This window comes from Trachypithecus francoisi, unplaced genomic scaffold (assembly GCF_009764315.1).
Source record: "Trachypithecus francoisi isolate TF-2019V2 unplaced genomic scaffold, Tfra_2.0 Lachesis_group11, whole genome shotgun sequence".
Lineage (NCBI taxonomy): Eukaryota > Metazoa > Chordata > Mammalia > Primates > Cercopithecidae > Trachypithecus > Trachypithecus francoisi.
The window spans coordinates 84,863,501-84,877,214 of record NW_022681456.1 but is presented as its reverse complement, the minus strand read 5'-3'; the positions used below and the strand labels follow the sequence as shown (position 1 = coordinate 84,877,214).

The 13,714-nt window shown below is 40.2% G+C and overlaps 1 protein-coding gene across 9 annotated transcripts in view; it reads left to right on the top strand.

Annotated features, from left to right (window-relative positions):
- Positions 1 to 13,714, top strand: part of SPATS2 (spermatogenesis associated serine rich 2) — a 172,112-nt gene that overhangs the window by 140,334 nt on the left and 18,064 nt on the right. For all 9 annotated transcript variants that reach the window (XM_033222200.1, XM_033222193.1, XM_033222201.1 and 6 more), the window contains 2 exons: positions 251 to 427; positions 3,069 to 3,204. In XM_033222200.1, coding sequence (XP_033078091.1) covers positions 251 to 427; positions 3,069 to 3,204 — 313 coding nt within the window. The remainder of the gene's footprint in view (positions 1 to 250; positions 428 to 3,068; positions 3,205 to 13,714) is intronic.

The window sequence follows — 13,714 nt, the reverse complement described above, 5'->3', positions numbered from 1 at the left end:
TTGAGCTCCCTATCTATGTGTTGCCACAGACTCCTCTCTTCATTCCGAACTTAAGGCTAAGCCAGAAGCTGCCAATAGCCATACCCAGCTGATTCTGATCTTTATTCTATCGTTTCAGTTGATTTTATGTACAGTCTTTTAAGAGGCATGGTTTTGCCTCAAACATTTTTACCTGTTTTCTTTGTGTACTTAAGAATGATTGGTTTACTCCTAAATTGTGCTCTAAAGTACTATACTCTTTCTTGGACAGGATCCATGCTGCAGAATGGTGTCTCTGATTTTGAGACCAAGTCTTTGACTATGCACTGTATTCAGAATTCTCAACAAGCCAGGAATGCTGCCAAATCTCTCTCAAGACCTACCACAGAAACTCAGTTTTCAGCTATGGAGATGGAAGATGTTCCCCTCTCCACCAATAAAAAGCTAAGTAAGTCAGAGACCCACCTGTGAGAGAAAATCTGTGTTTTTGGCTAAAGAGGGCAAATTACCTCTGTTCCCATAAATAAGGTTTCAGAAGGGCATCAGTTAATACTTTTTCCATTTTGCTGACAGTGACTGACTACTCAGCCCTTCCCCTACCTTTGTGTACACAGTTGGAATCTGAATAGTAGTTTAAATGCCATACAATCTAATTATGATGACCCGTTTTGTAAATTAAAGTCAAACTGTACTGCCAGGATGACTTACCTGCTAATGTTAACCTGTTTCTTTATTTGCTTTATTGCAACATTTTTGTGCTATTTCTGTCATTTTTATCTCCTGGTTGACGCAACAAGTAAAAGCTCTACATTCTCTGACATTGACTTTTTTTTAATCCCCCTGAGACTGAGTCTTGCTCCATAGCCCAGGCTGGAGTGCAGTGGCGCGATCTCACTGCAGTTTTGTCTGCTGGGTTCATGTCATTCTCCTCCCTCTGCCTCCCGAGTACTTGGGACTACAGGCAAGTGCCACCATGCCTGGCTAATTTGTATTTTTAGTAGAGACGGGGTTTCACCGTGTTAGCCAGGATGGTCTCAATCTCCTGACCTCATGATCTGCCTGACTCGGCCTCCCAAAGTGCTGGGATTATAGGCATGAGCCACTGCACCCAGCCGACATTGACATTTTAAAGAAATATTTTCACTCCTCTTCATAACTTCGTGCTCTTACTGAGCTAGAGTCCTCTGACAGACTCTAGCTTTAAGTAAGATCATTTTCTCTTAAGTATGTGGCATTGACCAGTGGTAGCTCTTTGCTTAAAAAAGAACTACAATAATCACTTAAATAGCCAATAATTCAGCAAACAGAGATAATAGACTGTGTTTCCTATTTCTGAGTTTCATACATCTAAGCATAGTGGTCCACTCCACTAAACAAATGAAACAGAAATGTAAAGGACACTTGTAATCAATAGCTCTTATGGAATTATTTATTGCACATGAGCCAAATTTTAATTAGGTAAACTCCCCTTTTTCATTGTTCTAGTAGCCCTCAGCCTGCTGTAGATGAGCAAGTTTGAGACTATCCAATCAAGCAAAAATTAAAAAGTATATATATATATATATATGTACATAAGGCTTGAAAGCTTTTAGGTAGATTCTTAAAAAAATACCAAGTTGAGATGAGGAAGAATTTAAATTAAAAAATTGAAAATACATATCGTGGCATAGTTACAAACTTTTTAGATCCATGTTTCCAGCAATCAATTATATATGTAATTTGGGGATTGGTGAATATAGAAAGGTAAATAGAACTTTTGGAAATTGGTTAAAATGTGTTGAGTAGGTAAATGCAGTCCATCCTTTTCTACAAAGCTGGCTTCCTCATATATACAGTGCTTTGAAGTGTACTGTATAGAGAGAACATTTTAATTTTGTAATGTCCACATGGTGACTTATATTCTATTAAATCCTGTAACTTAGGGAGTTTTGAAAATTTGGTGCCTTTTTTAAAGTCTCTTTTCTCTGTGTGTTTCATTTCATTTTGGATAGTTTGTAAAATTGCTGTCTTCAACTGTATTCGTCTTTTGTTAACAGTGTCTATTCTGCTGTTAATTCTATGCAGTATATTTCTCATCTTGGACTTTGTTTTATTTGTCTCTAGAAGTTCAATTGGAGTCTTTTAAGATATCTTCCATGTCTCTCCTTACCATGCTTATGCTTTCCTCTACCTTCTTGAACATATAGTATCTAATTATAATAGCTGTTTGATGTCCTTTTCTACTCAATTCTATCATCTGTGTCATTTCTGCATCTGCCTCTGTGATTGATTTTTCTCTTCCTTATAGGTAATATTTTTCTGTTTCTTTTAAGTTTTTTTAGGTGGGACTAGAGCAGCCTTTAGTCGAGAGCTAATTTTGCCCTGTTGCTGAGGCAGTATCCTTCCAACTACTCTGCCTGCCGTGTATTGTGAGGTTTTTCCACTCTGGCCGGTGTGAGCACAAACTGTCCCTGGCCTGGTGAGCTCTCGGGATTGTTCTGCCTAGTCTTTTTTTTTTTTTTGCCTGTTCTCTTTCTAGTCTTGGGTAGTTTCTTTATCCTCATAGACTGATCCACATTCAGAATCCTCTGTGCATCTCCATGCAGCTCTCTCATGTGTGTAGCTCTTTCCTCACCAGTACTCTGCCCTAGAATTTCAGCCATCTTGACCTCTCCAAATTCCCAACTTCGTCCCTTCAATTCAGGGAGTCCACCAGGCTCAGTTTAGGATTTCTCCTCCCTGCATTGTAGCCTAGAAACTATTGAGGCAGTAAGTTGGAGCAATCAGAGGCCTCACTTCATTTGTTTCTGTTGTCTCAGGGGAAAAGTACTACCTGTTACACATTGTCTGAAAACCATTGTTTCATATATTTTGTCTTTGTATGTTTTTAGTTGTTTAAGATAGAAGGACAAATCCAATTCTTATTATTCCATCTTGACCAGGATCCTTTTTTTCCCAAAAATCTATAAAAACATGTTTTCATTGGGGAGGGTGGTTATTTAGGAAAGATTCTTAGTCTACATGACATTTGGCTTAGGTGTTCAGATACAACTTTCAAGTTACCTATATTATTATTCTTTTTTTTAAATCTTTGGGTTTTTTTCCCCAAGGTTCCAATATTGAAAAATCTGTGAAAGACCTCCAGCGCTGCACAGTGTCTCTTGCACGGTATCGAGTTGTAGTTAAAGAAGAGATGGATGCTTCCATTAAGAAAATGAAACAAGCCTTTGCTGAATTGGAGAGCTGGTAAGTTAAGCTGCATTTGGTATCAGTAGCATAAAAATGATCATATATAAATACAAAGATGGTCAACCATTCCCCAAGTTCTTTCATTCATGACTAACTACATATGAGAGAGACTTATAAATCCTATGGTATATTTAGCCTTCTGCATTGTTCTATTTCTCTTGGTCACAGTGTGAGAATAGTACAGAAAACTCACAATGCTCTAGAAATGAGCCAGAGTTTAATATTGTTTGGAAAGGGACACATAATTATAGAGTAGATCATGTACTCTAAAGTCTCCTTTTAAACCAAGGTCCTATAACAAATGACATGATATTTTTGAACAAAATTATAAAGTAGAAAAAATCTGCCTTTGCTTTCCTACCTTCTTCCGTCCTTTTTAATGTATGCCACTCCAATAAAGTGCCTTTTTATTTATTATTATTTTTTGAGACAGGGTCTTGCTCTGTCACCCAGGCTGGAATGCTGTGGCACAATCACATCTCACTGTAGCCTCAGCTTTCTGGGCTCCAGCAATCCTCTCATCTCAGCCTCCCAAGTAGCTGGTACTACAGGCATATGCTACCACACCTGGCTCTTTTTTTAATTTTAAAATATTTTGTAGAGATGTGGTCTCACTCTGTTGCCCAGGCCAATCTTGAACTCTGGGCTCAAGTGATCTGCCTGCCTTGGCCTCCCAAAGTGCTAGGATTACAGGTGTGAGCCACTGCACCCGGCCTTCCTTTTATTAATTATTGATTTGTTTTTTATTTCATGTCTTTCAAACTGTGTTCTATAGAATATTCACCTTTTTAAATTTTGTTTTTGAGGTAGAGTCTCAGTCTGTTGGCCAGGCTCTAGTACAGTGGTATAGTCTCAGCTCACTGAAACCTCTGTCTCCCAGGTTCAAGTGATTCTCATGTGTCAGCCTCCCGAGTAGCTGGGATTACAGCTGTGCGCCACCATGCCCGGCTAATTTTTGTATTTTTAATAGAGATGGGGTTTTGCCACATTGGCCAGGCTGGTCTCGAACTCCTAACCTCAGGTGATCCACTGGCTTTGGCCTCCCAGAGTGTTGGGATTATAGGCATGAGCCACCATGCCTGGCCTAGAATATTCATTTCTTAAAATATATTAATAAGTGTTTTCAAATGAAATAATGCCTCCAAAAAGTTAAATCATCAGAACCAAAACTTACTTTGGGGCTAGATAACTCATCTAGTGGTCTACCCATGCCTTGTCCTGAACGCTAAGTTTGACTTTTCAGGTTTTATGGCTAGGAATTTAATGTCATGTCTTCTGTTTTTCTTTGTTTGAGACAGGGTCTGACCCTGTCACCCAGGCTGGAGTGCAGTGGCACAATCATGGCTCACTGCAACCTCCACCTCCTGGGCTCAAGCCATCCCCTCAGCCTCCCAAGTAGCTGGGACTACAAGCATGTACCATCACACCTGGCTAGTTTTTGAATTTTTGTAGAGATGGGGTTTCGCCATATTGCCCAGGCTAGTCTCCAATTCCTGGGCTCAAGCAATCCTCTCGTCTCAGCCTCCCTAAGTGCTGGGATTACAGCCATGAGCCACTGTGCCTGGCTGTCTTCTTTTTTGACACATATTTTGCTCCTGCCAGATTACTCATTGTCTCAAAACTTAACATTCACATTTCCTCTTCCATCTACTAGTTAATGCCACTTTCCCAGCCTGATAATGCTCTTCTGTTCCTCTGTATTTATCTAAATCCCACCATTTCTCCAAACTCTCCTTAAATTAAGGTCAAACTTCTGGAAATTCTTCTAAGTAACTGATTTTTCCCCTTTCTGAACCTCTAGGAGGAAGCACCATGCCCTTTGCACTGCATTTTTGTCATGTAAGATACTTGTTGGCTTGTTTAGAAAATAAAGAGCTGGCTGGGCACGATGGCTCACGCCTGAATCCCAACACTTTAGGAGGCCAAGGCAGGCGGATCACAAGGTCAGGAGTTTGAGACCAACCTGGCCAACATGGTGAAACCCTATCTCTACTAAACATTCAAAAATTAGCCAGGTGTGGTGGCATGCACCTGTAATCCCAGCTACTCAGGAGGCTGAAGCAGGAGAATCATTAGAACCCAGGAGGTGGAGGTTGCAATGAGCTGAGATCGCACCATTGCACTCCAGCCTGGGCGATAGGGCGAGACTCTATCTCAAAAAGAAAAGAAGAAAAAAAGAGCTGAGTGTAGTAGGTCATCACAACTTTGCTTTGATAAGCCTCTGGTCTCCACGATTGTTCAGCTTACTGATTACTTAGTCACAGGATCTGATTCCATTCAGAACAAGCTTAAACCAGGAAACACAGTTCCAGGAGAGAGATTTGTGAGTTCCTGCTGACTTGGAACCCAGCCAGGAGGAGCCTCCTTCAATAAATGACAAATGAAATGGTTTCCTACCTGGGAACTGTGTATTTAGGATTGATTAGCTGACGTAACAACCAGGTCAATTTAACCTGAGGAAAGACATTACCTGCCCTTTCCTGCTAGTATAAAGCCCTTTGCTCTGGTTGATTGAGTTTATAAACCACCTTATTTCAATGTTCCTTGTAGCCACTACTTCAAGACATAGTTGGCAAGTGACTAACTCCATTTGGCACCAAAGCAGAGCTTGGAGTTAGTGTCACTTAGAAAGCCATTTCTGTGTTGGTTATAGCATAAAAGAAAAGCAACGAGTTCTAACAGATTTGCAGCAGTAAAAGTACATTACCCCTGACAGGGCACTAGGGAAATTATACAGATAACTCCTTTCACTTTGGTGCCGAATAAAAACTGACACACCTATATAGAAAGGTAAACTCAGAAGCTTTCTAATGTATAAAACTTAAAATTTCTTGTTATTGGTGACTTAGCAAGAATCATCTCTAGACCCAAGTTTACTTTTCTTGTTAATTAATAATATTTGTCTGCTTTTCATTGTTGGAGCTGTTAGTTGACTTAAGTTTAAGGATCTTAAGGAGGTAGGATATGGAGTAGAACATGAAGCTAGAATGTATAAACTCTTTTGGAAGATTGTTATATAATGTGTTGATGAAAAATGCCAACAGGATATACACTCAGCTTCTCTTTTAAATAAAAAGTTTCAATTTGGCCGGGCATGGTGACTCAAGCCTGTAATCCCAGCACTTTGGGAGGCCGAGATGGGCGGATCACGAGGTTAGGAGATCGAGACCATCCTGGCTAACACGGTGAAACACCGTCTCTACTAAAAAAATACAAAAAACTAGCTGGGCATGGTGGTGGGTGACTGTAGTCCCAGCTACTCAGGGGGCTGAGGCAGGAGAATGGCGTGAACCCGGGAGGCAGAGCTTGCAGTGAGTGGAGATCGCGCCACTGCACTCCAGCCTGGGCAACAGAGCGAGACTCCGTCTCAAAAAAAAAAAAAAAGTTTCAATTTTATGAAAGTCAAAAGATATTTTTTAAAAGGAGAACTGGGTAAGAGAAAAAGATTGTCAAGAAATTTAAGATTATACGTCATATAAAGTCATATAGGTTTATGGTTAAGATTTTGAAATTTTTCCTGATTCCTCATTGATCTTAGAAAAGTTATGTCCTTTTATTGGCGTTTGTTTTCTTTCTTTCTTTCTTTTCTTTTTTTTTTTTTTTTTTTTTTTTTTTTTTTTAGACAGGGTGGGTGTCTGTCGCCTGTACTGGAGTGTAGTAGCACCATCACGTCTCACTACAGCCTCGACCTCCCCAGGCTCAAGGGATCCTCCCACCTCGGCCTCTTGAGTAGCTGGGACTACAAGGCGGGTGCAAACATGCCCAGCTAATTTTTGTATCTTCTGTAGAGATGGGGTTTTGCCACATTGCCCAGGCTGGTTTTGAGCTCCTGGGCTCAAGCATTCTCCTGCTTCAGCCTCCCAAAGTGCTGGGATTACAGGTGGGAGCCACCTTGTCCAGCAAGCTTAGTCTTACCAAAGGCTTTTAAGTCCCTACATTTAAAGGCCACATATAGATGCTGAAAACTTAGGAATCATTTTATGAACCAAACTACCTCCAAAATATTATCTCCAAAAATATCTAAAATGTGTAGAAATAAAGGAATGTGCTAATGCAATATGTATTATCAAAGATGTACATAGCACTGTAGTTCTAAATCATTCTTTGGTTTTTGAAGCTTAGTACATTGATGTCTTGTTTCTACTAGTACTTGATGCCATGGTTCTTGATTTTTTTAATTTAAAATTTAACCATCTGTGAAAATAATTACAGGTTGAGTATCCCTTATCTGAAATGCTTAGGACCAGAAAAGTTTTCGGTTTTTTATTTTTATTTTTTTCAGATTTTGGAATGTCTGTAGAAACTAGTTGAGCATCCCTAATCTAAAAATTCAAAATCCAAACTGCTCCAGTGAGTATTTTCTTATAGTGTCATGTCAGTGCTCAAAAAAGTACAGATTTTGAAGCATTTTGGATTTTTGGATTAGAAATGCTCAACCTGTAATAACATATGAAGAATATTTTACTGAACATGTTCAGTTATATTATTGGATTTTTTTTATCCTGATTTCTTTTCCACAAAGTAGGTATTGTTAATTCTGTTTTACTGAAAAAAAATGTATGTCTTAGGTTAAGCAATTTGCCTAACATAAGTTTCAGATCCAATATTTGAATTTATATATTCAGACTCATTAACCTATGATTTTCATTTCATACCTCATTGATGGCTCACTTCTCCCACTAAAACTTGGCAAGGCTAGAGACTGCTGGTACATATCATATTACAGACAGTCCCCTACTTATGATGGTTCAGCTTAACAATTTTCTGACTTTATGATGGTGTGAAAGTGATACACATTCAGTAGAAAGTGTGCTTTGTATACCCATACAACCATTTTGTTTTTCACTTTCAGTGTAGTGTTTAATAAATTACATCAGATATTCAACACTTCATTATAAAATAGGTGTTGTGTTAGATGACTTTGCCCAACTGCAGGCTAATATAAATGTTCTGAGCATGTTTAAGGTAGGCTAGGCTAAGCTTTGATGTTCAGTAGGTTAGGTATATTAAATGCATTACCAACTTAAGATATTTTCAATTTGCACATGCCTGTAATCGCAGCACTTTAGGAGGTTGTATTCGTCTGTTCTCATGCTGCTAATAAAGACATACTCGATACTGGGTAGTTTATCAAGGAAAGAGGTTTAATTGACTCACAGTTACACCTGGCTGGGAAGGCCTCACGATCTTGGCTGAAGGCAGAGGAAGAGCAAAGTCACGTCTTACATGGTGGCAGCCAAGAGAGCTTGTGCAGGGGAACTCTCATTTATAAAACCATCAGATCTTTTGAGACTTACTACCACAAGAACAGAATAGGAGAAACCACCCCTGTGATTCAGTTATCTTCACTTGGCCCCACCCTTGACATTTGCAGATTATTACAATTGAAGGTGAGATTTGGGTGGGGACACAGCCAAGCCATATCAGAGGCCAAGGCAGGAGGATTACTTGAATCCAGGAGTTCAAGACCAGCCTAGGCAACATAATGAGATCCTGTCTCTACATAAGGTAACAAAATTAGCTGGGCACAATGACATGTGCCCATAGTCCAGCTACTCAAGAGGATCGCTTGAGCCCAGGAAGTGGAGGCTGCAGTGGGCCATGATCATGCCACTGTACTCCCACCCTGGGTGACAGAGCAAGACCCTGTCTCTTACAAAAGAAAAAAAAAAAAAAATTTTTTTTTCAATTTACAGTGGGTTTATTGGGACATAACCCCATTGTAAGCCGAGGAGCATCTGTATTATTTCCTCTTCAGCTTAAAGGCTGTGTAACAGAGAAACCCCCAATGTAGTAGAATTTAGGGACTAAGGAACTTAGTCATTATGAAACAGGTTAGAATGAGAAGGACCAGGATTTAGGCTGAGCCTATGAAAGTATTTTTTAAGTTCAATAAAGTCAAACTATATGAATGCTCCATCTGAATATCCAATGTTCTTTTGATTTTGTGATTCAGAAGGTCCAAATCACTATTACTCTTAAGTCACAACTTGTAGTGCCTTGTGATTCTAGTTATTCTTCAGGTCAGATCATAGTAGTGGGAAAGGTTTTAAGATTAAAGGTGGGGTTAATTAGAAAATATTTCTTGGGGGAAATGAATCATTGTCAAGCCATATAAAAAGCGTGGTATTTACACTGGCAGAAAGGTTGGGGTGGAACACTGCATTTCGGAGATATGAGCAGAGACATAGAAGGGACACATAGGGACCACATGCAGTCTAGCTGTTGCTATGGGGCAATAGTGAAAGTAGCAAGGGATGAAGTCAGAGGCTGAGGTATAATGAGAGCATTTGATGGAAGGATCTGAATTTTGTTTTTCCTTTTTTTAAAGATTTCATTATTCCCTCTTATTTTTACTGTATTGCCCATAATTATAATTGTTTTATTAAATATAAGTAAAACTGAAAATTCTACCACCTTAACACATACGTAATTTTTATTTTCTGCGTTCCCTTGTGTTCTTTATGTATATTCATACATATTCTTGAATAGTTGTAATCGTAGTGGGAGTGTAATTTCAATGTGTACTTTTCTCTTAAAATTAGTTTGATTCATCACTTCCTGACTGCTTACACTGTGTTAGTGTATGTACATGTTTATTTAATAATTTCTGTACAAGGAATCTGGAAGGTATAATGATTTACCAGTTAATACAAGTGCATTTTACTAAAGAGATATTCTGCTGAAATTGAGAAATCAAGATGAATACAGGAATTAAAATAATAATTGCTGCCGCTATTTACTGAACTCACTTACTGAGCTTTTATTGTATGTCAGAAACTTTTATGTACAGTGCTTCTAATCTATATAACATTATCAGTTGAGGTATTACGCTCATGTTATAAGTGAGAAAGATGGGCACAAAAATATTTTACCCAAAGATACTTTTCTACTACACCATTCTTTTGTTTTCTGTGTCTTAACAGGTATTCCTGTTTGCTTTATTCCGCAGTGTTTACCTTCCTACTCCACATGTTTTCACCTTTTTCTGGTTTCTGGAACTTTTAGACATTGGTGTCATAATTCCAGTTTCTTTCTTTCTTTTTTTTTTGGAGACTGAGTCTCATTCTTTCTCCCAGGCCGGAATATAGTGGCCCAATGTCTATTCACTGCTACCTCTGCCTCCCGGGATCAAGCGATTCTCCTGCCTCAGCCTCCCGAGTAGCTGGGATTACAGGCATGTGCCACTACACCTGGCTAATTTTTGTATTTTTAGTAGAGACGGGGTTTCACCATGTTGGCCAGGCTGGTCTCGAACTCCTGACCTCGGGTGATTCGCCTGCCTGGCCTCCCAAAGTACTGGGATTACAGACATGAGCCACCGTGCCCAGCCAAAATCACAGTTTCAAATGAGGATCTGGTCAGCCACTCACTAAGGGGGCTTAACACTCGAGCCATTTTTATCTCATTTTGTTTTAATTTTTATGTTTTTGGAGAGACAAGATCCCAGTATATTATCCAGTCTGATCTCAACCTCCTGGGCTCAAGTGATCCTCCCACCTCGACCTCCCCAAGTGCTGGGATAGCAGGCATGAGCCACTGTGCCTAGCCCTGGCTCAGCCATTTTTTTTTTTTTTTAACCAACTGAAAACTTGAGGCCGGGCACGGTGGCTCACGCCTGTAATCTCAGCACTTTGGGAGGCCAAGGTGGGTGGATCACCTAAGGTCAGGAGTTTGAGACCAGCCTGACCAGCAAGGTGAAACCCTGTCTCTACTAAAAATACAAAAATTAGCTGGGTGTGGTGGCATGCGCCTGTAGTCCCAGCTACTTGGGAGGCTGAGATAGGAGAATTGCTTGAATCAAGGACACAGAGGTTGCAGTGAGCCGAGATCATGCCACTGCACTCGGGCCTGGGCGACAGAGTGAGACTTTATCTAAAAATTAAAAAAAAAAAAAAAACTTGAACAACATACTCCTTAGCAATACAGATTGTTACTGGTTCTTTTTCCTTACAGATTATAAAATAGCATCATTGAGTCACATGATCTCCTGGATTAGCTTATAACTAAGGTGCTTTTGACCATTGGAAAAGAACAGAAAGAAAGATTATTCCATTGAAAGCTTGTCACATGAGAACCGTGGCTTATGTTCACATTCTAACTTTTTTTTTTTTTTTGAGACGGAGTCTCACTCTGTCACCGAGGTTGGAGTGCAGTGGCATGATCTCAGCTCACTGCAACCCCTGCCTCCTGGGTTCAAGCGATTCTCCTGCCTCAGTCTCCCAAGCAGCTGGGATTACAGGCATGTGCCACATTTTTGTACTTTTAATAAAGAGACGATTTCATCATACTGGCCAGGCTATTCTCGAACTCCCAGCCTCAAGCGATCTGCCAGCCTCAGCCTCCCAAAGTGCTGTGATTATAGATGTGAGCCACTGCTCCTGGCCTCTTGGGGAGGCTGAGGTGGGTGGATTGCTTGAGGTCAGGAGTTTGAGACCAGCCTGGACAACATGATGAAACCTGTCTCTACTAAAAATACAAAAATTAGCCAGGCATGAGTGGTGCACACCTGTAATCCCAGCTTCTCAGGAGACTGAGGCACCAGAATCGCTTGAACCCTGGAGGTGGAGGTTGCAGTGAGCTGAGATCACATCACTGCACTCCAGCCTGGGAGACAGAGCGAGACTCAAAAAAACAAAAAAACAAAAAAAAAGAAAGGAAGGAAAAATAAATACTACTGGCAATTCTCTTTTTTGGTTATTTTATATGGAAAGAGGAAACCGTCTTCAAAGAAAAAAAGGTGTCTGCATTGGCTTTGCTTGAATTTTTGCTTGGTTGGTTAGTAGAATTAGAATGAATAGGTTTTAAGGCCATACATAGTGACTCATACCTATAATCCCAGCACTTTGGGAGGCCAAGGTGAGAGAATCACTTGAAATCAGGAGTTCAAGACCAGCCTGGACAGCATAGTGAGACCCCTGTCTCTACAATTTTTTTTTTTTTTTAATTAGCCAAGTGTGGTAGCACACACCTTTAATTCCAGCTACTCAGGCTGAGCAGAAGGATTGCTTGAGCCCAGGAGGTCAAGGATGCAGACAGCTATGATTACACCACTGCATTCCAGCCTGAGTGGCAGAGCAAGACCCTGTCTTTAAAAAAAAAAAAAGTCCAGGTACAGCGGCTCACGCCTGTAATCCTAGCACTTTGGGAGGCTGTTGTGGATGGATCCCTTAAGGTCAGGGGTTCGAGACCAGCCTGGGCAACATGGTGAAACCCCCATCTCTACAAAAAATACAGAAATTAGCTGGGCATGGTAGCTTGTGCCTGTAGTCCCAACTACTTCGAGGGCTAAGGCGGGAGGATTGCTTGAGCAAGGAGGCGGAGGTTGGCAGTGAGTCTTGATGGTGCCACTGTACTCCAGTCTGGGCGACAGTGAGACCCCTGTCTCAAAAAAAAAAAAAAAAAAAAGATTCTAGGTTTTGAGCAAATAAATTGAGTACAAATGTTTTCTGACAATATTATTGAATGGTTTCAAGTATTACTTGAAATAATTGACCTGTGGAATTGTCAAAGTTGCATTTCCACTTTAATATTATTTTTCCAATGCAACAGTCATAAACAAATAATGATCAGTTTTTTGGTACCAATGAATTATTGAAGGCAAGAGCTAGAATCTCTAACTGCATGTTAGATATCTGTATATAATTAGAAGACTTGCTTCAAATGATGGACATAATATGTGTTAGCGATGTGAATGGTGATACTTCAGTAACAACTATTCTGAGCAACTAAATTATGCAAAAACTTTAGAATAAATTGACTGGATGCTGTGGCTCATGCCTGTAATCCCAGGCCAGCAGATCACTTGAAGCCAGGAGTTTGAGACCAACCTGGCAACATGCCAAAACCCCATGTCTACTAAAAATATAAAAATTAGCTGGGCATAGTGCCATGTGCCCATAGTCCCAGCTACTCAGGAGGCTGAGGCAGGAGAATTGCTTGAACCCAGGAAGCGGAGGTTGCCATGAGCTGAGATCATGCTATTGCACTCCAGAGCGAGACTCCATCTCAAAACAAAAAACAAAAAAACAAAAAAAAAGAAAGGAAGGAAAAATAAATACTACTGGCAATTCTCTTTTTTGGTTATTTTATATGGAAAGAGGAAACCGTCTTCAAAGAAAAAAAGGTGTCTGCATTGGCTTTGCTTGAATTTTTGCTTGGTTGGTTAGTAGAATTAGAATGAATAGGTTTTAAGGCCATACATAGTGACTCATACCTATAATCCCAGCACTTTGGGAGGCCAAGGTGAGAGAATCACTTGAAATCAGGAGTTCAAGACCAGCCTGGACAGCATAGTGAGACCCCTGTCTCTACAATTTTTTTTTTTTTTAATTAGCCAAGTGTGGTAGCACACACCTTTAATTCCAGCTACTCAGGCTGAGCAGAAGGATTGCTTGAGCCCAGGAGGTCAAGGATGCAGACAGCTATGATTACACCACTGCATTCCAGCCTGAGTGGCAGAGCAAGACCCTGTCTTTAAAAAAAAAAAAGTCCAGGTACAGCGGCT